At 51.5% G+C, this 22,708-nt stretch overlaps 1 protein-coding gene across 5 annotated transcripts in view; it reads right to left on the bottom strand.

Annotated features, from left to right (window-relative positions):
• Positions 1-22,708, bottom strand: part of Prkcz (protein kinase C zeta) — a 98,372-nt gene that overhangs the window by 33,931 nt on the left and 41,733 nt on the right. For all 5 annotated transcript variants that reach the window (XM_021655516.2, XM_060378918.1, XM_060378919.1 and 2 more), the window contains 2 exons: positions 6,399-6,484; positions 383-514 (listed from right to left, as the gene is read on the bottom strand). In XM_021655516.2, coding sequence (XP_021511191.1) covers positions 383-514; positions 6,399-6,484 — 218 coding nt within the window. The remainder of the gene's footprint in view (positions 1-382; positions 515-6,398; positions 6,485-22,708) is intronic.

The following is a 22,708-nucleotide window of genomic DNA, read 5'->3' as shown; positions in this document are numbered from 1 at the left end:
TGTATCCTGTTCGCATCTGACATATGGACATGGATACGACCCCTCAGGGGTGTCTTTCTCTTCACTCTGCCAAGATGCAGATGAGCCAACAACCCTCCTGGGAGCTGACACGCACTGGGCAGGGCCGGAAAGTCCTCTACATCCAGGCTAGGTGGCACAGGCAGGCTGGCTTACGGCACAGTGATAGAAAACTTAGTTCACAGCGGGCCAGGGGGACTGGTCCCAGTGCTCAGGACGTGAGGTTCTGTTCCAGACTGCCCACGGACAGCCTGCAGGCCCCCTCCTGTCTGCGGGCATAACCCTAATGGAATGACAAGGACCAAGGACTGCCAAGGTCATCTTGGCCAGAGGCCCAGCCTCCCCTTGCCACACCCCTACTCACCATATGCCTCCTGCAGGTCAGCGGGACGAGGACGTGGCAGCGTTTATGGACCAGCAGTTTGCAGTTGACGCACCTGTAGCCCTGCCTCGAGAGACCCCATATCCTTTCGCTGCACTGGCCACAGTACGCTCTCTGTGGATGGGAATGGCAGTTATCAGGCCCGCCCGGCCCTTCCAGAAGCCCGTGACATGCTCAAGGGTCTAGCTGAAAACTCAGGCAGAGCTCCCCCTTGGCTGATTCAGAAGCCAGCAAGTGAGAGGGGCCTGACACCTCCTTTCTGAGCTCAGACCATCCTGGCTCAGTGGTTCCCTTCTCTGGCTCACGTGAAGGCCACAGGTGGTGAGCCCAGGTGGGACAGGCTGTGGTGCTGCCATGATGGCTCTACTGGAGTCAAACAGCCCAGGCCAAGAGAAGCACAGTGCTCTCCTCCAAACTGACAGTGGTCCTAACGCTGGATGCTCACATTCTCCTTGGAAAAACTGTGAGTGGCTGCGGGACAATCACCTGAGGGTTTTACTTTCAGAATTTTAAACAACCCTTTATTATTCTTGATTCTAAAGGACCTAAAAGTCAAAACTGCCCGCTCCTCTGGTGGCTCTTCCGTGTCTTCTGGAATTTTATAAAGTCTGTGAGAAGAAATATGCTCAGAATCTCAGAATCTGGTCACATTCTGGCAAACCACCTCTTGCTGCTTTGGGCATGGCTGTCTGAACAGAAATGTGGGTCCCCAGCTGTCCCAGAATTATTAGCTTTCTCCTCCTGAGGCAGGGTCTCTTCCTGGACCTGGAGCTCATTTGGCCAAACCCCAGCGATGCTTCTGTCTCTATCCCATGCACGGCTGCGCCTGCCTGGCCTGTTACATGGGGCCTAGGATACAACCTCAGGCTCCATGGTGGTGTGGCAAGCCCCTCTTAGCCCCTGAGCCATCTTTCCAGCCCAACCTTAAACTTCTAATTTTCCCGCCTCCATTTCCTGAGTGCTGGGATCACAAGCATGCACAACTATGCCTAGTTTCTCATGTGGCACTTGCTGGGGGTGGGATTCTGGGTCCTGAACAAGCTAGGCAACCATTCCACCTGCTGACCTAAGTCCCTCCTATCTTTTGGAGAAAAGGTCTTGATTTTGTTGTTGTTTGTTTGTTTTGTTTTTTGAGACAGGGTTTCTCTGTGTAGCCTTGGCTGTCCTGGACTAACTTTGTGGACCAGGCTGGCCTTAGCTTCCTTAGTGTTATGATTACAGGTCTGCACCATCATACCTGGACAGGAGAGTCACTCTTACCAGGGGCCAGGACAGGACAACTGCTGACCAAGAGCAGCGTGGACTTGACTGAGACCGCACACATTTCTTAGGGGAGCTACCAAAACTGTACCAATAGCTTTTATTTCTTATTTATTTTCTTTTTATTATTATTATTTTTTCCTGAGTCAGGGTCTCTCTGTGGAGCCTCGCTGGCTTGGAACTCGCTATGTTGAACAGGCCGGCCTTGAAATTGCAGAGAGCTGCCAGATTCTGTCTCCAGAGTACTAGGATTAGAGGTGTGCTCCACCACTCCTGGCTAGTAGCTTTTTATTTAGAATCTATACTTGAATCATCAACATTTCAGAAAAAAAATTGCCATTAAAATAATAAAGCAAAACCAAAGCACTGGGTTTCTATTCTCAGGAATTCACAGGAAATAGATTAATGGGATAAAAACATTTTAAAGTCTGTCTCACAAGCTGCCAATTTGTTTCTTGCTCTATTTTTCAATCATGTATTTTAATTTTTCAAACATATCACACATTCACTTTGCGTTCAGCCAGGCTAGGCCTTCTGTCTCGCTTCTGCTGGCTCTTGACCAGAACGCCTAGTTTCCTACTGTGTTTTTTAGTTGCCGATGGTGAGCCCAGACGTCCGATTCACTATCTGTGGGAACCCTTTCAGGCCGCCTTCAGGCAGGTTGCAGTTGCTTCTGCTGCCACCTGGGGACACTGCTGGGCTAGACCCTCGTGGGGGTATAATTCTGGCTTATTTGTCAAGTCCAGCGCGCGGTTTCAAATTCTTAGAAAGAGCAATCCTTGTTGTTCTGTCTTGCTCCACCTGGGAAGGGTGGGCTCATGGGAAGACCCAAAGCCGTTTCTCTCAAGGCCTAGATTAACGCCGAGCCCATAGTGAAAGGAGCACCAACCAGAGCAGGTCGGCCTACCACAACCCCGTCCCCACTTTTTGAACATGAACTTTTCCTGGAACACAGCTGCGCCCGCCCATTGGCACACAAACTGCCCGTGGCTTCTGAGTCACACTGGGAGTATTGAATGCTGCAACAGAGGTACATGTCCTTAAAAACTGAAAATATAGACTCTGGTCTTTTACAGGAAATGTTTGTCAACCATTTCGGCTGCTTCAGACAAAAGACCTTAGAAAGCCTTGACGGTCCCACCTGGTGGCATCTCCGAAACCTGCCCACTCCAGGGCTTTTCTTCCTGAGATCCTGGTGTGTTCTACTGCTTCCTGCCCACTTGTAGCAGAAGACAGACCATCACCCACCCAGCCCGCCCCGCAGCACAAGGACCGTGTGCCCTAGCACAGGGCAATGTGGTCAGCACAGGGAGGACACCATCAAGTGCTGTGGGTTAGGCCTGGAGAGCGGGCCAAGCTTTCATGTCTCCCCATTCCGGCAGCCCTTCTGTGAAAGACCAGCATGGGGCTGACTGCTGTAGGTAGATTCTTTTGGACAGAAGTTGGGCGCATACTTTTTAGACTATGTAGCTGTAGCTCACACTTTCTAGTTAACACTAAGCAGTGATTACTTTCTTTCTTTCTTTCTTTTTTTTTTTTTTAGTGATTACTTTCAATGCCCTGACATTGTCTGAGAGAAGAAAAAAATGTCCATATTTAGAAAATACTTGTCAGGAGGGTCAAGCTGTGTGCATTTGTCAGCAATTACACTCGTCAGACACTCTCAACCCTGCTCAGTCTTGACATTTGTCAAAAGCTGACCGGCAGAGGCCAGAGAGATGCTCAGATTTAAAGAGCGCTGGCGACCTTGCTGAAGACCAGGTCCCAGCCACCTAGAGCTCCAGTCCAAGAGGATCTGATGCCCTCTTCTGGCTTCTGCTGGCATTGCACACACAGGACGCACAGACACACATGCAGGCAAAACACCCATACTTGAAAAATTAAAAATAAATAATCTCAAAAAAAAAAAAAAAAAAGGAATGTCAGAAATGGCAACCATCTGTGTTCTTTTGATCTTTTATTCCCTCAGCTTTTATTTGTTTTGCGTATTTTTTTCTCATGCACCGGGGAGATGGCTTAATCTGTAAAGAGCTCGCCTTGCCAAAGCAGAGGCCTGAGTTTGATCTCCACCACTTAGAGAGGGAATCCTGGCACTGGGGAGGTAGAGGCAGCCATGGCCCTGGTCCCTGCGGCTAGCCAGTGACAGTCCCTATCCCAGTAAAAAGTAGATGGCACTTGAGGAACGCACCACACACCCGCTTCCTCCTACAGAACACACATGTCCGCATACACAGACAAATTTCCTACGTGGCTTTTGAAGTTAATTTGTTTAGAAATTGAGGAAATCTGAATTGGGTCCCCACTGCGTGTTTTTCCCTGGAGACTGCACTGCTTCTAGTTTTTATAATTTTCTTAACCTCAATCTCTCTGCAACTTGTGGACAAGAAAGCTTGGATCTCCCTCTTCCTTAACCAACACCCTCAGGGTAGTGGGCAGGACAGCTCTAAGGTCCCCAATGCAGGCCCTGTGCTCCATGTCACACAGCTGAAGGCCCCAGTCACACCTGCAGATCCTCCTTCTGAGTCTCACAGAGGAACATTTTCCTTCTGAGAGCCAAAGCGAGGTTGGGGGCACGGCCCATGGGCGTTACAGAGCCTGAGGACTCAGATCTTCATGTCAGTCCCTTCAGCCGATGAAGAGCAGGAGAGGAGACCGGCGTGGTGGTAAGGCACTTGCCACATGGCATGAGTGGGCGGCCCCATGAGAAGCTGGCTGAGGGGTGCACGATTATAACCCGAGAGGCTCACTGGCCAGGCACTCCAGCTGCCTGTGAGTCCAAGTTTACTAAGAGGCCCTGTCTCAAGTTAAAGCAGAGAACGACAAAGGAAGTCACTCAGTGCCACCTCTGTCCTCCACCGGTGTGAGTGTGCACGCAGATGTGCAACGCCCACATGCCCGCACACAGACGTGAGAGCCTGTCAGGGCCGTCCGAGCCCTGGCCCGTGCGCTGGGTGCGCGGGCTTTGTCTCAGCCACAGCAGCGGTGGCCTGAGAGGTGGGCTGCTGGGCTGCCCGGGGCGCCTGCTCCGGCCAGTGACAGGCTTACAGGAGAGAGGGCACCTGGCCGCACAGATGGCCAGTTGCTTGTGTCACAATCAAATGTGGGGCCTGGCACTCGGCACTCCAAGGCCAGATGTCTCCACTTCTCCACAGCAGACAACTTCCATCCCGGACACCCGGTTGGCTGACTGTAAAATCTCATGAGCACATCCTGCTGGGCAGTAGCAGGGCAGCAGCCTCATGATCCAGCTCCTGTGTCCTCACACCTGCACCCCTTCTTTACCACACAAAGCCTCTCCAAGGTGAGTGACAGCCTGTGGCTCCTCTACTGCCGCTGTGGCTCCTCGGACCCCCTCCCGCCCCCCAGTCTCCAGCCATCAGGCACACTACAGAACAGCATCCAGCGTGTGCCTCCTCCTACGCACCGGGCCTGAGGGCACTGGCAGCATCTTCATGGCGCAGCAGGGAGCCTGGGGCTTGGTGTATCCGAATGCTATTTGGGCTCCACTGTGCTTGTTGTGTCCTGGACTCCCAGAACCCTCTCCAGACACTGTCTCCTCCAGGAAGTCTTTAGGGTGTCTAGGCAGCACCTGGCTGTCTTCCTAAGCACCAGTCCACAGCAGGCGCTGAGGCTAACGCTGGCTACAGTCCCGGTTGTTGTTTCTCGGCCTTTTGGCTCAAATCAAGTATACATCTATTCCTACTCAGTTACCCAGAAGCCTCTCCTCTGGCCCCACCATGCCAGCCTCATCAGCTCCTAGGGTAGGGCTGGGGTCAGTCCCAAGTTCCTGACACAATGGGCACCCAGTATACAGGCTCTCACATAATCACCTGGGGGTATGAGGAGGCCGGCTGACGCCTACAGTGACCGGGCTGACCTACTGAATGTGCCTCAGGAAGAGAGCGGAGGGGGACCTGTGGCTGAGGCATAAGACAGCGAGCATGGGGGGATTGGTGGTTGCCCTGAAGATGCAGCAGCCTCCATGGGGCTGACCCCACAAGCTGCCACAGCTCACTATTAGGCGCGTGGCCGCTGGATGCTAAACTGTCTTCTCAGCATGGGGACAGAGTGGAAAAGTACAGGGTTAGCTGGGCAGTGGTACTGCAGAGTAATGGCTCAGGCAGTCCTGCAGTAAAGGCAGGTCCCCGTGGTCACAGGACCAAACCACTCTCAAGTGTGCTTGCTGGAACAGAGGAAAACAGGCGCTGCCTTGCTGTGAACAGGAGCCACCGCAGTCACCCAGCCACTGCACACGGGACAACACAGAAGTGCCACAATGGAGAGACTTGGCGAGTAAGCCAAGCATCACTCAGAAAGGACTGGCTGCTGGAGCGACAGAAGACAAGAAGGTAGAGGCACCTGGGACTTCTCGGGTCCAAGGAGGCCGTCTCGGCCGGCGTGTCCAACCAGGCAGGCAGGCTGCGCTGGGTCACGTCTCGCAGGCAGGCTATGTCCTCAGGCCAGCGACAGTGAGCAAGGGTTATGCAACCAGGAGCAGGAAAGGACACCCAAGACACAGCCACATGCTCATTCACAGGATCTCACAGGCTAGGTTAGCCCCTAGCTCATCTCCACAGCCTGCCATACTGGTTGAGCTGGTGGCTCAGGACTTTGTTCCAGAGCAGTGCTGAAGGAAGCCCCGCCCTGCACAGCAGGAGCAAGGACACTTTCCCCCTTTCTTTACTTATAGAAGCAACAAAGACGCCCTGTGAGGGAGTCGGTGGAGGGGGACACTCACCCTGTTAAAGCGCTTGGCTTGGAAGAGGTGGCCGTTGGCTCGGTACAGCTTCCTCCATCTTCTGGCTCCACGGCGGTAGATGGATTCTAAAAAGAATGTGGAGACCGTGTGAGGAGGCAGCAGTGCGATGCAGGGGCCTGGCTCCTGAACTCAAGGATACAAGGAGACAGGCCGATCCTGCCTAGGTGGCTGGAGCTACAGCCCTGGCTCAGGGATGCCAAACTACACTGACAGCTTCCCCGGGGCGGAGGCTCCCTTCACCTCTCCTCACACTCTCATGTTCTCACAGCTGTGGCTGCTGGAGAGGGTAGCTCAGGTGGGAGAGGCCCCCAGACAGTAGTGGAGATACCCAGCATCTGGCAGGAATGGGCAGGGCACGGCAGTAGCGTATCAGTTTCTCCAGCCTGGGCCGCTCACTTCCTAGACGGCTATTCCCTGCTCTCTGTCCTGCACCCTCCTTCGCTCTGGGAAGCTTCTGAAAACCAGGCCCCTTTTTCCATACAGGGACAAGGTTCAAATGGACCATGATATTTACATATGACCATCCAAGGAGGGAGAGCGGACAACAGGGCTGGAGGTTACAGTCAGCCAGGACACAAGCATCCTTCCAGTGACTCACCGGGCCCAAGGTCCCTCTAACTCAACCAGACCCTGGGGCAGAGGAGGTCTAATTCTCTTCAATATTTGTTTGAAGTCCAAAGTTACCTCAAACATCACTTTGTGACATGCACCATTCACACTAGATCAACTCTTTTTAAAAATACCACCAAAGTTCTGAACAGAACCATAGCCCGATGCTTTCCATTCCACAACCCCAAATGCCATGAGGCCAGCACACAGAGACAAAACCTCCAGAAACAAGGTACAACGGGAAGCTTTGTGCTTTTTATAAAGTCCTGTAGCAAGAGTAACCTTCAGGAGCCTCATGGAAGTACTGAGAATATTCCTAAGTGGAGAGTGGAACGGAATGTTTTTAAAACAAGCAAATTTCCAGCTCTAGCTGGAAACTGCTGAAATCAGGTCACAGCAACTGCAAAACATGCTTTTCTCCATTTGAAGGGGAGATTCAGTGAGGAGCCGGAAGCCGCGGTTCCTCTGGGAGCTCAGGAGGAGTGAAAAGCCCCACAGCTGTGTGGCCCACCACACCCAGCTCCCCTCCCCATCCCCCGCCCCAGCTCTGGTCTCCCAGAGTGCGGCTTTAGAGGCACTTGAGAGAAACCAAGCATTGTCTGGTGACCTTAGGGGGCTCCAGCCTCAGATGAGGCCAAGACAGGCAGCCCCAGCCTTTGTCCCCTCCCACCTCAGCCACTTGGGACATCAGGCCCAAAGAAGGTTTGTACTAGTGGGAGGGGAAAACCAGAGTCTACCAGCAAACCCATGCACCAATGTTCGTGATGACAGGGCATGGCCTGCCCCCCTGGCCCACCCATGTTCCTAGGGAACCTAGCCAAGGGAGCCCAAGTCCTTGCTCCAAATAGCCACGGGCCTTACTGTCCTTCTGTATGGCTCCCATACCATCTCTTATCTGCAGGGAAGGGGCAGAGTATGAAGTGACCAGGGGACAGAGGTGAAGTAAACTCAAGGGGCAACATGAAACAAACCAGGACTTTTGCCCTGAATTTCCTGCTAAAGCCTTCAAGCCCAGTTGCAGCACTGAAAGATGAACAACAGTTTAATGCCTGCCTGGACTGCAGGAAGTAGAAAGAATCTAAGGTACCTAGCAGAGGCCACGGCTGATGAGGGAGCCCTCAAAAGGACAAACTTAACCATGGGACAGGAAACAGCCCTGTAATCAGCCCCAGGGTTTGGAGTGCAGAAATGACGAGTGACCAGGACTGCCGCAGTCCCCTGTCGCCTATATCAGGAAAGTCTGGACTTTCCTGCTTTGAGGGACGGCTCTGTCCCCTAAGCACACACGCTGAGTCCTGACTCCTGGTAGGGCTATATTTGGAGACAGGGTTGGGAAGGTGATTAAGGTAAAAAGTGGGCATGGGGTGGGGGCCAGTTAGTGACCCCCCAAAGGAGATCAGTGCTAGAACACAAGGACACTCAAAAATGTCCTGTCTGAAATCCGGAAGCAGAGGCCCAGTGCTGGCTGCTGACCCCACTCTTCGCCTTACAGCAAGGGAAGGCAAGCTCCTGTGGCTTATGCCCTTGACCTGGGCAGCTCATTATGGCCATCAGAGAGGACTAAGACTAGGCTCCACTATGCCGATATTTGGTCTTTCAGAGAATAAAAGGGTGAACATGTGCAGCAGATGACGAGGACCTGACAGAAGAGAATGTGGGGAGACTCTGGACTCGAGGAGACTCTGAAGATGCACGAGGTAAGAATAGTTGAACACTTGAAAGCGCAGGACCAAGCCTCGTGGTTGGTTCTGAAGGACGCCAACGTCCAAAAGAAGAACGCATGGCGGGGCTGGAGCACAGTGCAGGCATCTGCTGCAGAAGGACGAGCGCTAGAGTCTGGGTCCCTGAAACCCGCCAAGCAGATAGAGCAGACACCGAGACCCCAGCATGTGAGTGCAGGCACAGAGGGGCCCTGGGGCGAACCGGCTGGAGGTGGCAATTCATACGCAGCACATGTTTACACACACACACACATATGACACGTTATACACATTATTATAAATGATAGAGAGGGAGCTAGGACACAAAGCCTAGCCTCTATACCATGTACACAGGCATAGGTGTGTGTACTCCCACATGTGCAAATGCACACACACACACACACACACGCGCGCGCGAAAAATAGAACATCCATGGGAGAAAGAACAGGTATTTCCCAGAAGACAGCAAATGAGTTGGACAAGTCCAACCTGTGAAACCAGAAAACACTGAGACCACAAAAGCTTCTGTCTACATCCGAGGGAATCAGTCAAATTAATTTCACACAATCTACCATGGTGTCTGGGAAGGAGGGCGCCAGGGCAGTCGCTCATGCTCCTGAGGAAGGTGTGGCACAAAAACAGGCCTGTGAAGAGGGACACCTGCTTCTGTGGTCCTTGGTCCCAACCCGTAGAGAGCTCCCCAGAGATCTGAGACTGCGTCAAGCCAGGCATTGAGTGCACACTGTAACCCCAGCACTCGGGGCTCAGGCAAGAGGACAGAAAGTCAAGGCCAGCCTGGGCTACAAAGGGAGACTAAAAAAAAAGAAAATCTACCCAAACAAAAACAATGATTTTTTTTTTTAATGCTTTGAGGTCTATGTATTTATTTACTGTTTGTCTGTTTGTGTACATGTCACAGCCACGTGTAGAGGTCAGAGGACAGCCTGCAGGAGTTGTATACCTGTCACGGACACGTGTGTGGAGGCCAGGGGACACGTGCAGGAGCTGGCTCTCTGCCTCCTCCATGTGGGTTCTAGGAAATGAACTCAGGTTGTCGAGCTTGGTAGCAAGTACCTTTATTTGCTTAGCTAACTCACTGGCCCGCACTCCACTCACTTATTTTTAAGATTTGTTTGTTTGTTTATTTTAGCTAGCTTGAGTATATGTGTGCACGCCATGGCATACGTGTGAGCCAGAAGACATCTTGAATGAGTTGGTTCTCTTCTCGTACCACGTGGATTCTGGGGGTTGCACTCAAATCGTTAGGTTTGACAGCTAGCACCTTTACCTGCTGAGTCATCCCGACAAAACCTGATTCATTTTTTCCCCACTAATGTGTATGTGCGTGAGTGGATATACATGTACCATGTGCATGCAGGGGTCCACAGATACCAGAAGAACGAGCTGGATCCCCTGGAACTGGAGGTGCAGATGGCTGTGAGCTGCCACGGGGTGCCGGGAACCAAACCTGGTCCTCTGCAAGAGCGGCCAGGACTCCCAGCTGCTGAGCCTTCGCTCTAGCCCTCCGTCTTACTTTTACCATCTACGGTCTAGGTTTGTCCCCAAAAGCTCAAGTGACGGCATGTGGGAGGTGATGAGGGTCAAATGAAGTTAGTTGTAAGGGGGGCACTCTATGCTAGGGCACTGGCGGCTTTACAAAGAGAAGAGAGACAAGCCAGCAAGCTGCTGTGTCACCAGGTGGCTCTCTACACAGCACCAGGCCCTCACCAGAGGCCCACACAGCTTTCTCAAATAAAACCTGCTTCCTGCACATTATCCCATCTCAGGCCCTCTTGGTAGCAGTGCAAAAAATGGACCAGGTCTTGCTGTGAATGGCACCTGTGGAGGCAGTTTCCAGGCACCCGCTGTGGGCCAGGCCAGCCTCCTTCAGGTTGCTCATCATTCTGCCAGGGTGGGTAGGTTTGGGGGAGCCACACACTCACACTGTTGGCCTCCACCTCAAAAGGAAAAGCCGAAACTGTGAGAGGAAAGAAGGGAGAAACGGGACCAGAGTGACATGAAAATCAGTGAGAGACCATGACCGCCCTATTGGGGGTTGGTCTGAGGCTTGGGCCAGTGCATGCGGATGTGCACATAGTCCTGTCCTGCCCAGCGAGAGGGCAGTGTGTCTTTATCTGGAGGCCGAGTGTGCTTTAAAGAGTTGTATGTGAATGCCAACTTGACAAGAGTAGACCTCCAGAGTTCATGTGTCAGCTGTATTAGACCTAATGTTCTGGATGATTCTATCAGGACTCAGAGGGCTGAGGCTAACACTAACTGTGAACTTTGACTGTGGCCCTTCTTAGCAGGGTGGGCCTCATCTAGCCGATCAACACAATGAAAAGGCCAAACATCCTCTGGTGGACATGGGCCTTGTGCTTGCTGAAGCCTACCCTGACGTCTTGGCCTCCATATTCCCGTGGGCCAACTCTGTTCACTGTATACCTCCTGCTGGGCGCCCCTGGAGCACCCCGACTTACACAGAGCTCTCTGGGAAAGCTTCACACTTCAGAGCTCCACAGAAAAGTAACTTACATCTGATCCATGTCACGGCTGGGATCACAGACCAGAGGTGGGAGAAGGGATCACGGCAACAGCCAGCGATCCTTCAGGTCAAAAAAGAAACACTTCAAAATATTTTTACCAAACTGTGATTAAAAAAAAAAATTATGAGTATGTGTTTTGCATACACACACATACATATATGCATATAGACTATGCGCAGGTCTCATGTCCACTGAGGCCGGAAGAACACATCAGTCTCCCCTGGAGCTTGAGTTGAGACAGTTGTAAGCCAACGTGGCTGCTGGGAGCTGAACCAGGTCCTCGTAAGGTCAGCAAGTGCTCTTCACTGCTCAGTGATTCTTTCAGGGGCGGGAAAGGCAGTGGGGCAGTGTTGTCTGTGGTGGCTGCAACGGGGATGGCCCCCACGGCTCACATATTTGAACGCTTAGTCATCAGGCAGTGGGACTGTTTGAAGAGATGAGGAGCGTGGCCTTGCTAGGGGAAGTGTGTCACTGGGGTGGGCTTTGTGGTCTCAAAGCCCAAACCAATGCCAGTGTCCCTCTCCCCCTGCTGCCTACAGGTCTGGATATCGACCTCTCAGCTCCTTCTCCAGCACAGAGTCTGCCTGTGTGCCACCATGCTTCCCGCCCTGATGATAACGAGCTAAGCCTCTGAACTGTAAGCCAGCCCCAATAGATGCTTTCCTTAGTGAGAGCTGCCGTGGTCATGGCAACAGAACACCGACTAAGATGGGTGCTGTCTCCTCATCCCTGCAAAGCAGGACTCGGGGCAGCACCTAGCCTTTAGAGCTTGGTGCTAGTCAGGCCCCCTCAGCTTCCTTCAGTGAACTGCGGTTTTAGGTTTCTGGAACCTGCGGAGGGCATGGCGCTTCCTGAGACTTTCTGCCTGGGCTCGACCATACTCATCCCCTTTTGCACGTTACTTTTGCAACAATCAATGAAGCAACAAGGAAACGTTCTCCAGGACAGACCTCACTACTCAGATTTCCTTAACTTGTCCATGTCCTCTTCCCTCCCAGAACCCCACCCAGGACTCCCACACAGTATACGATCTCTCATCTCCTTGGGGCTTGGGCTGAAATTTTTCTCTTAAGAGCCTGGCTGGTGTTGAGGATTCTGGCCAGGGACCTAAAGAGAATCCTCAGAGGTGGATCCCCTACGGTTTCTTGGGGTTGGGGGTGGGGGGCAGGGTTGTGACATCCTTGGCTTCTGAATCAACTGGGCCCTTTCTTAGAAACTGGGGTCCCTACATGGGCTGTGGCTGCTAAAACCCAAACTTTCAAACTATCTATTTACCAGAAGTTTCCCTTAGAGCAGCGTGGCCCTGGACAACCCACACAGTCCCCTATGGCTTTCTAGGCCTGTGCGCTGAGAGCCTGGAGGCCACATGCAGGCAGCTGCACGTCCAGAGTCTGGTTTTGCCTGGAAAATGAAGACTCTACTCTTGGCCTATGCGATAGTCACCACTATGAGCACAGAAGAATACGAGTGAGCCAAGGTTCCTGAAGAGAGAGGCATGGATTCTGTGCACTGCTTCCTGGGCACCTCAATCCACCCCACTCTCCAGCCCTGGCCCTGAGGAAGGGCTGGAGGGTAGGACGGAGCCTGTTGCGGCTGGGGCGCTCCCGCACAGGACAGGAGCTATCCAGGGCACTCTGTCATGGATGCCGGTGTTGAAGCGGCCCTAGCTGGGAAAGGGCCCTGAACCCTGAGTGAGACCTGCTGGTGTCAATGCCATCGGGTACTCAGCCGCCACCTCCCTGGGTGCTGGCACATGGTGAACAGCAAGTCCTGAAGAGTGTGTGGGCCGCCCTTCTTTTCTTCCAGCCTTAACTCTGACAACCTCCAGGAGCTTTCTGCTTGTCTTTGAATTCTATAATTAGGCTGGTCACAGGAATCTTAACAAGCTCTGTTTCCATGGTAATCTAGCATCTTGAGCACTAACAGTGAAAAAAAAAACTCCACATTTTTAAAAAGCTAAGCTCTGATCAACTGACTGTGGACAAACCCACTTACTTCTTCCAGGTTTGGGGGTGAGCAGGTGGGCTGAACTCCGACAGCAGCTCAGAATAAAGCTGGAGAGTTCCTCATGCGTGGGATGTGTGACGCACACACAGTGTAGTGAGCAGAGGGCACAGCAGTGCAAAAGGGTGGCCCCGTGGGGTCAGGGCTGGCGCATGTGCTAGCAAGGTCTCATGGGGAGCCCAGTGCCTTTGGTGGCAGTCCCAGGCCAGTGGCCAGCAAAGGCAAGAAGCAGGTTAGGTTCCTGAGGACCAAAGAGGGTCTACAGAGCATGGAAACAGATGTCACTGAGGTGCGGGCAGATGGTCGCTGCCAGTTCTAGGTTCCGGGTCACAGTGGTTTTGCCAGGATTCTGCTTGTCTTTCTCATCCTGCACATATGCATACCAGCTTACCCTAGGTTACAGAATGATCTTGCCGTGGCTTTTCCATGGCACACAAGGTGCTCAGGGGCCACTTCGCTTCAGGCTCTGAGAACAAGGATCCTCATCCCTTCTACGCTGCCTCGGAGGCAGCATCCCCAGAGCAGCGCAGCAGCAGGGATGGGTGGAACGGCCCTTCCACGGTGGGAAGGCTGGGGAGGGCGCCACCATCTGAGCGGGCACTCACCTCCTCCCCTAGGGACTTTCCCACCCCACCTCAAACTTCCTGTTTCTAACCAGTGATCTATTTCCCAGCTGAAAATATGACCTACACACGTTATGCTTTCAGAGTACATGAAGAAAAACACTGAAATCACAAAAGCAGGCCTGGACGGAGGTATGGGAAGTGCTTCTGTGGCAAGTCCTGGCTGCGTGGGAGACGGGCCTGTTTGTGTGCAGCAGGCGCAGCCATGCTCCCACACAGCTTTTCCACCCTCTCAGCTACTCTGTCCTTCTGTGCCCAGGGCGTGTCTCTCTGCAACCACAACACGCCAGAGGATGCAGAAAAATGCATAGCAAAGAAAGAGCCAACCAGCTTCCCCCCATGGGGGATCTGCCCTCATCCCTCACTATGGGGAGCCTCGTTGCATCAGAGATGGTGAAAAACACGTAAATTGTTGTGCTACTGATGAGGACAAACACGGACGAACACAAGATTGCAGTGGCAACGAGAAAAGAGTGTCCCCAACATGAGGCGCGAGCCTCAGTGGGGGCCAACCTAGGTCTCTTGGATTGGAAAGGGATCCAGGCCGTGGTGTAGAGAGGAGGAGAAGCGGTAGTCACAGGTAGCTCACACCTGTGACTCCAGCACTTTGTTGGCTCAGACAGGAGAGTTGCCAGGAGTCCAAGGTCAGCCTGGCCTGCAAAGCAACATCCCATCTAAAACAAAAATAAAAAATAAAAACAAACCAAAACAGACACAGAGAGGGTAACAGAAATGGGACGGATACGCATGGGGTGCACTTTGTGAAAGTATGAAAATGTTATAATAAAGCTCATTACTATGTATTATTGATGTGTGCTACGGAAAACATTTAAAAAGTCAAAAAAGAAGCTGACCCAGGGCTGGTGGGTTCCCATCCCGTCAGCCCTCCAGCCTCCACTTCCTTTTTGGGCAGAACATAGGAACAAGGCCCCTTCCTGGGAGTGTGCAGTTACTGCCCATTCCGTGGTCACGGGCACTGGTGGTCCCACCCCGCCCCGCCTTCAGACTGCTCACTTATCATCTACACTAATCAAGAGAAGCATATTGTAGTGATGTCACCGGCCAGCTCAGGTCCAGCCGTGTGATGGAGACGGACAGGGGACTGTGGGTCAGCCTTGATGCTCACATACCGAGTGTGTATGAGGCAGGAGGAGTTTGGGCCATCTTATGGCCAGGCTCATGGCCTGCAGCAACGACCTGCCAGTGCCATCTGCATCCACCCACCATGACACCAACCCCAGCACCCTCCCTGCTGTGCTGAACGGCCAGGCCACAGATGACAGTCTCTGAGGCAGCCATCTCACAGGGAAAAGGGCGTGGGACTTGGAGTTTGCTTCTTAGGTGTCTGGTGAGCCTACAGGACCAGTGACCTCCGACAGTAACCAGACACCGAAGTCCCTGGGTCTCAGGGGTTCTACCAGCAAGGAAGATACCAGATACCCTCCCTAGCAGGCCAGGCGCAGCAGACAGGCTGGCCGTCACGGCAAAGGCTAGGGGAGGATGTGCTGCCATCTGGGGGGGGTGGTGAAGTAAATCCCAGAACAGCTGCTCCAGGTACTGAGGGAGGGAAGGAGAAATGCGATGGCTGGTGGGGCAGCTCCTTCCACAGGGAAGGAACCATATCCACGTGGACAGATGCTGAGCTGGATCTCGGGGGCCCCCTGCTGGACCGTCATGTCTCCACAGGTTTCTGAAGGTGCCTGGCCAAGCCTCACTGCCAAGTCCTTACCCTTGTCGCCTCTCCTGAGGACCAGGACCAGAAGGCAGTCAGGCAGCCGGGGCAGGACTCAGGGACTGAGTCTCGGAAGGGTGTGAAGTAAGGGGGTGACCGAGTGAGGAAAGGGGCTCTGGGGACACTGTGTGGGGAGCTGCAGGGACATGTCAGCTGTGGAGTCGTGGCCACACAGTCCTGGGGGCGCAGGAGTTGGACCTATAATCAAGCAGGGGTGTGGAAGAGGGGTTGTCCCTGGGTCCCGGAGCCCTGGTACAAGTTCTGTGATTAGTGCACACGGGGGAAACCGGCCTAAACGGTTTAGAAGTCTAGCACAGCACAACCGCCCCCCTTTACAGCAGTGGATGACACAGACACTGACACACTGTGATAAAAACTGCCGCGGCCAGCAGGGAGGCTGACCAGTATTTTCATGTTTTTGTTTTTTTCAAATGCAAAAACATCAATTTCCAAGTCATTCAATTGCCGTGAGTTCATGCTGAGTACAGCTCCTGTCTACAGAGGAAACACACACACACAAGGAGCCCATCACTGCCCACCTCAGACTGCGGGCCAGGACTGGACAGAGCACAGGGCACAGAGGCAAGGACGCAGGCTGGAAGAGCAAGAGCGCACGGGGAATGTGGCACACTGGTGAGCACCGGGCAGGGGGCCTCCCAGCCGCCAGCAGTCTAACTCTCAGCCAAGGGCAAGTGGGGAAAGCTGCAAAAACCAAAGCTACCCTGGAGGGAAGGGACCCTGGAGGCAGGCTGGGCCTTTCTGATTCTTCAGGGTCTACATGGCCTAAAGCAGGGGCCGGGGCTCAGTTCCCAGGTGTCCTTCATGGCGAGCAGTGAGAAGACAGCGAAGTCTCTCAAGGTCTGCTTTGTAGCACAGCCGCCTCCTTTGCAGACTCACCGGCATGACTGGGTCACCTCCAGTGGCCTCCTTTGTGAGCACCACCACGAAGTACACAGTCCACCCCAAGACTCCCCAAACTCACCTCCTCACATGCAAAACATGCTCACCCCATCCTGCCAGCCCCGTGCCGGTCTTTTCCCGCCTCCCTCCCAAGGCTGACGACATGGAGGGACAGTGCTGTCCTGTTCTCAAGGTGTAAAGCTTGGCCGATGTCCCTCCACCGTGACGTGGTCTTGTCCCAGTAAGCCCACCAGAAATCGAGAAGACCACAGGTTGAACTGTGCTTGGCACAGCTGCCCCGGTGAACTCAGGATCTAACGCTGGCTGAGGGAAGTGCGGCCCAATGGGAGCCTCACCCGAGCAGGAAACAGCTCACCCCTGCAGGAAGGGAGTGCACACTACACAAACAAGGCCCTGACACTTACTTGTCAGCAAGTCAGTGCTTAAAAAAAAATTACTAATAAGAATATTTCAGGTGCAGGAAAATTGTCACGGCCAGACAAGGCGAGCCCACGCACACGGGAAGGGCTGTGGAGGCTCCTGGGTGAGGCGCACAGGGGGCTGGATAGGTTCTGTGAGAACACTATGCTGTCTTATACATGGGTTGGGAGGACCTGCAGAGCTGGGCCCCGGGTGGTGGGGGGCTAGAGAAAACCCCCAATAGATCGTACAGACAGCAAGTTACTCTTCCTCCACCCCCCAACCTGAACAGTTATTCTTTTATGGAGCAATGAGGTTTTAGGCAAGTGAGACCTTTTTATTTATTTTTTCCCTAGACAGGGTTTCTCTGTGTAGCCTTGGCTGGCCCCAAAAGCACAGAGGATGATCCGCCTGCCTGTACCTCCCTGAGTGCTGGGATCAAAGGCGCGCACTACCGCCTGGCCAGGTAAGTGAGGCTTTCAGGATGGTACGTGAGACAGTGTCCAGCTTACAGTGGTCCCACACACGACTGTTTGACTTTACAATGGAGTGAGGTCACACCAGCTCAGCAGGAAAGCTGGCTCAGCATGGCCCCCTGTAGCAGTGTACAGCCCACCCCTCTTGTGACATGTGAGGTGGCCTGGACAACAGCCTTCAGTCTGCTTGAACTGATGGGGTGAGCGGCCGAAGCTGCTGGGGGTCAGGTGTACCAATGAATGTCAACGTACAAGCATTTCAGTTCCTGGTGGGCTTACAGGACAAACCTATTACAGCCGAGAGACGTCATACTTTTCATCCCAAAGAGCAACACTTCAGGAGGATGAAAGCATTCGTCAGAAGGAAGGCATGGAGGCCGGATGTCGGAGGACACGTGCAGACTCCAGGGAACCCCAGTTCATAGGAGAAATGACGGATGCAGCACTTGCCTGGTACACACTGAGGGGATGCAGGGTACGGGGACGCAGAGCCTTGAATCAGTATGCTGCTAATGTTAACACAGAACACCCAGGGAAGAGACAAACACCAGAGAGTAGCAGAAATTTCCAATTAAACATGGAGGCGGTCAACACCTGGTTCTCCATCACTGACACAAGATGGAGATTAAAAAAAAAAAAAAAAGATGTGAGCCAGCTTGACCGACCACATCCCAGTACTCAGCCCAACAACGCATCACACACGGCTTTGCATGTGGCACTAAGAGCCGTGTGGGCCTTTACAACTGTCAAGACTGGAGTGCTGCAATGGGCGTGTTCTCCATCCACACTGAAATGAAGGTAAAAATAGAAAAGGAATTAGCACCCAAATGGGCAGGAGATCAAATCACAAGCCATTTTTTGTTGTTAAAATGTGGTTTTGCTAAGCTGGTTAGGCTGGCCTCTAACTCATGGCAATCATCACGGCACAGGTACCTAGCTGCTGGGATTCAGTGCACCTCACTGAACCAAGCAACCACACAGTTCTCTACATTTTGTGATACTGGGAACTGAACCCAGAGCCTGGCACATGCTAGGTAAGTGCTTTGTCACCTAGCAATGTCCCAGCTGAATAATTTGCTCTAAATACCCTGTAGGGTGTAGTGGCTTGAATGAGAACAGCTCCTGTATACTCATATATTTGGAAACTTCGGTCTCAGTCGATGGAACTGCTTGGGAGGGATTAGAAGGTGTGGCCTTGGGCTGGAGAGATGGCTCAGTAGTTAAGAGCACTGTCTGTGCTTCTGGAGGTCCTGGTTCAATTCCTGCCAACCACATAGTAACTCACAACCATTTAGATTGGGATCTGATGCCCTCTTTTGGCATGCAGGTATAAATGCAGATAGAGCACTGATAGACATAAAAGAAATAAATAAGTCTTTAAAAAGGAGTGGCCTTGTTGGAGAAGGTGTGTCACCGAGGGTGGGCTTTGACATTTCAAAGACTAGGGACATTCCTAGTGTTCTTCTCTCTGTCTCCTAATTCTGGATCAAGGTATGAACTCTCATGTTCCTGCCACCATGCTTTTGTTCCATCATCATGGTCTCTAACCCTCTGAAACTATAAGCTGAATTAATGTTTTCTCTTATGAATTGCCTTGGTCATGGTGTTTGACCACAGCGATAACTGTGGTCAAATCCACAGCAGGCCTATTGGATCATGCACTGGGAAGACTGAGACAGGCAGATCCTGAGTCCCACATCAGCCTGAGCTGCACTTGTCCCAAAAAGCCACAAGAGCACAAAACAACCCCCCCCCCCAATCTGGGTCTAAAGAAAAAGGGCAAAAAGAAAAAAAAAAAAAACCCGAAAATATTTCCAACTACATGACAATGGCTATTCTAACCTTGGGGGCACAGGTAAGCGACACTTAGAGGAAACACTGTCAGGTGGAGGGCGAACAGTAGGAAGGGGGAAAACTAAAACACGGTTTATCCACAAATCTCTACACAGCCATTTGCTGGTTGAGTATGAAGGTGCACACCTGTAATCCCAGAATGAGGGAGGCTGAGGCAGGAAGATTGTGAACTGGAAGTCAGTCTGTTTAAGGAAAACTAACAAAGAACAGCAACGTAAACCCAAAGAAGAAAATAATAAAAAGCAGAGTAGAAATAGAAACTTATATAAGAAAATGAGAAAAAACAAAAACAAAAATTGGCTCTTTGAAAAGACAGCCAGATTTGATAAATGTCTAACAAGATGGATAAGAGAGGGAGTGCAAGGTATGGAAAGCAGCAATCAGCCACTGCAGTTTCTACAGACTTCATGACCTTTTAGAAGAAAAGCAGGGTATGTGCTCTGTGCAGAAAACAAAATGACTCCAACTTCACCAGGTCCTGAGAACACAGCTTACTAAACGTAACCAAATGCAAAATCTGTACAGTTGACTTCAATTTGAGAAATCGAGGCTGCAATTTAAAGAAAACATACCCACAAAGTACACCAGACCCATATGACTTCACTGGTAAATTTACCTCCAAAATCAGAGTATTAATCTGTCATAACAAAACTTCCTGGATATCAAAAAAAGGAGTTCTTCCTTAATTTTGTAAGGCCCACAATCCCAACAGTTGACAACATTACAAAAAAGAAAAATTACAGCTCAACTTTTTCATAAACATAATTACCAAAACAGCAAATACTATATTAGCAAATTGAATCTACTGAAGTATGAAAGGGACAAAGCATGTTAAAGAAGCCCAGTCAGACAGCATTAGAAACCGACAGATATAATTCACTATATTAGCAGAACAAAAGAGGAACCATCTACCATGTCAGAAGAAGAAAGCAAGCAGTGTGGTAAAACACAGCATCACCTGTGTTTCACACACACACACACACAAATCTCCTTATTTTACAAACACATTAATGAAACATGATGCTAACAGCATCCTTAAGGGTGAATTTTCAAAGCTATTCCCTGAAGTCAGCCACAGAGGACCAGTCTTGCCCCACATTGTTTTTGAAAAATAAACAGTGTCAGGACAATAGGAAAAAGGCAGATAAAACTGTCCTTTGCCGATGAACTCACAGTGTCTATAGGATGTGCAAGGGAACCCACACTGGCTGTTTCGCCAGGTCTGTGAAGGGGATAAGAGGGCAAAACGAAACAGTGATCGAATCTCCCCAGACAACTCTGTAATCAAACAGGACACAACACTTTCTAAAAAAACAGCACTAAAATATCAGAATGTTAATCCAACAGAAAACGTGCCAGGATCATTGCACTGAAATAGTCTAATGAAGGCAGAAGCTCATGGACCACAAGCCCCAACACTGCAAAGACACCAGTTTCCCCAGAACAACCCAGGAACTGATCTGCAATTTAAATAGAAGTTAAAAGACAAACAGGGTATTACACAGCCCAGGCTGGCCTCAAGCTTGATATGTGGTTGAGGCTGGCCTTGAACACTCAATTTACTGCCTCAGCCTCCCAAGTGCTAGGACAGTGGGTGTGCACTGCAATGTCCATCTTTCAAATAAAGCACATGGAGCTTGGCGTGGTGGCTGGCGCCTTTGATCCCAGCACTCGAGAGGCAGAGGCAGGCCGATCTGAGTCCCAGGACAGCCAAGGAGAAAAACCAAACAAACAAATAACCAAAACCAACCAACCAACCAAAAACCATTTGTGTGCCCATGCACACGTGTGTTACTGGGGAATGGAACCTAGGGTTTTGAGTGTGCTAGACAAGTATCGTACCACTGATCTTCATCCTGGCTAGTGCTCTGAAAACTAATAAGCCAATTGTAACTTTGGACAGAAGTGTCAAAGATGAAGAATAGCAAATACAATTTTGAGGAAAGATAAAACTGGAAGATTTTCCAGGATAAAGCCAAGGGTAACTGATCGCAGAGCCCGAGGCGTTAAGGCTGTGGTGTGGGTACAAACGCTGCGGTGATGAGGCGGAGGGAGTCCACAGAAGCCTCAGCGACAGCCTCATCTGCCCCAGTCCACTGACAAGCATGGGCAAGGGTGGCCCGTATCAGTAAGCCAGATGCTACACCTCACACCACTGAGAAAATTCACTCCGAGCGCTTGGAGAACCCCCACTCCAGCCCACAGAGTACAGCATGGGAGAATAGGTTAGTGGCCTTGGATCACGGGACATTTCCTCAGCAGGATAAAAAAAAAAGCACCAAATGAAGATTTCCTTTCATGTTCATTTAAAGACATCATCAGAATGAAGCGCAAGCCACTGAATGAGAAAAGACACTTGTAATACAGACCCCAAGACTCCTGGGGCTGGACAGCCAACCCAGGGATTAAAATGCACACCGCTCTTACGCAGGACCCGATTTGGTTCCCACCACCTATATTGGGTAGCTCACAGCCACCTACAAGTTACAAGTCCAGCTCCAGCAGGATCCGACACCATCAAGGTCTGGAGGCACCTGCTCTCCCATGCATAGGCCCGCACGCGCGTGCTCACTCACACACACACACACACTCCAACAACAAAAGCAGGTGAGGGGGAAGGCAGGTGTGGAGGTAGGCAGAGCTCTTTAAGTTTGAGGCCAGCATGGTCTATGAAGGAGTTCCAGGACAGCCAGAACTACATAGTGAGACCCTATCTCAACAAAGATATATATATATATATATATATATATATATAGTCAACACACAAATCCTGAATAAAGACACCAGCCCCCAACTATATAAAAAAGTGTCTATGAATCAACAAAAGCTATCATCCAAGTTTAACTAGTTCAGTAAAAACTAAAGAAAGCTATAATCCCAGCACTCAAGAGTTCAAGGACAGAAGGTGACACCATCTCAAAACAAAAGAAAAAATATTTTAAATATAGGGGTTCTTGAACTGGATCCTAAGAAGACATACTAGCAATAGTTGAGAAGTATCCAGTGTTGCAGCTTGAGACCAGTCAGGCCTGGACAGCCTCACCTACATCAGCATGTGCTTTCTGTGGTGTTCCTTTCCCTGTCCTTACCTGTGACTTGCTGGAAAATGCCAAGGCCACACCGGCGAACAGGTGGGTGGCTGACAGGGTGAAGGCCGGTGGGTGAAAGGGGGTGGCTGCTTAAGGGACAGGAGAAGGCAGAGCCCTGTGGAGCTGGGGCAGCTCTGTCTGGATGTTTGCCAAGATTACACGTGGTGACACACCTGCACCGAGGTCAGGTTGAGGGATTTAACATGGCTGTAGCTAGACACATGGGCCAAGTGTGGAGGACAAACATTTTGACCCCAAAGCTGTTCTCTGCTGGAAGATGGCACCAGGCCCCTTCTCCACACTCAGGAATTTACTGATCTGCCTCCAGTCTTCCCC

The sequence above is a fragment of the Meriones unguiculatus genome, chromosome 3 (genome assembly GCF_030254825.1).
Source record: "Meriones unguiculatus strain TT.TT164.6M chromosome 3, Bangor_MerUng_6.1, whole genome shotgun sequence".
Taxonomy (NCBI): Eukaryota; Metazoa; Chordata; class Mammalia; order Rodentia; family Muridae; genus Meriones; species Meriones unguiculatus.
The sequence above is the reverse complement of the archived record's forward strand: the minus strand, read 5'-3'. Positions and strand labels throughout refer to the sequence as shown.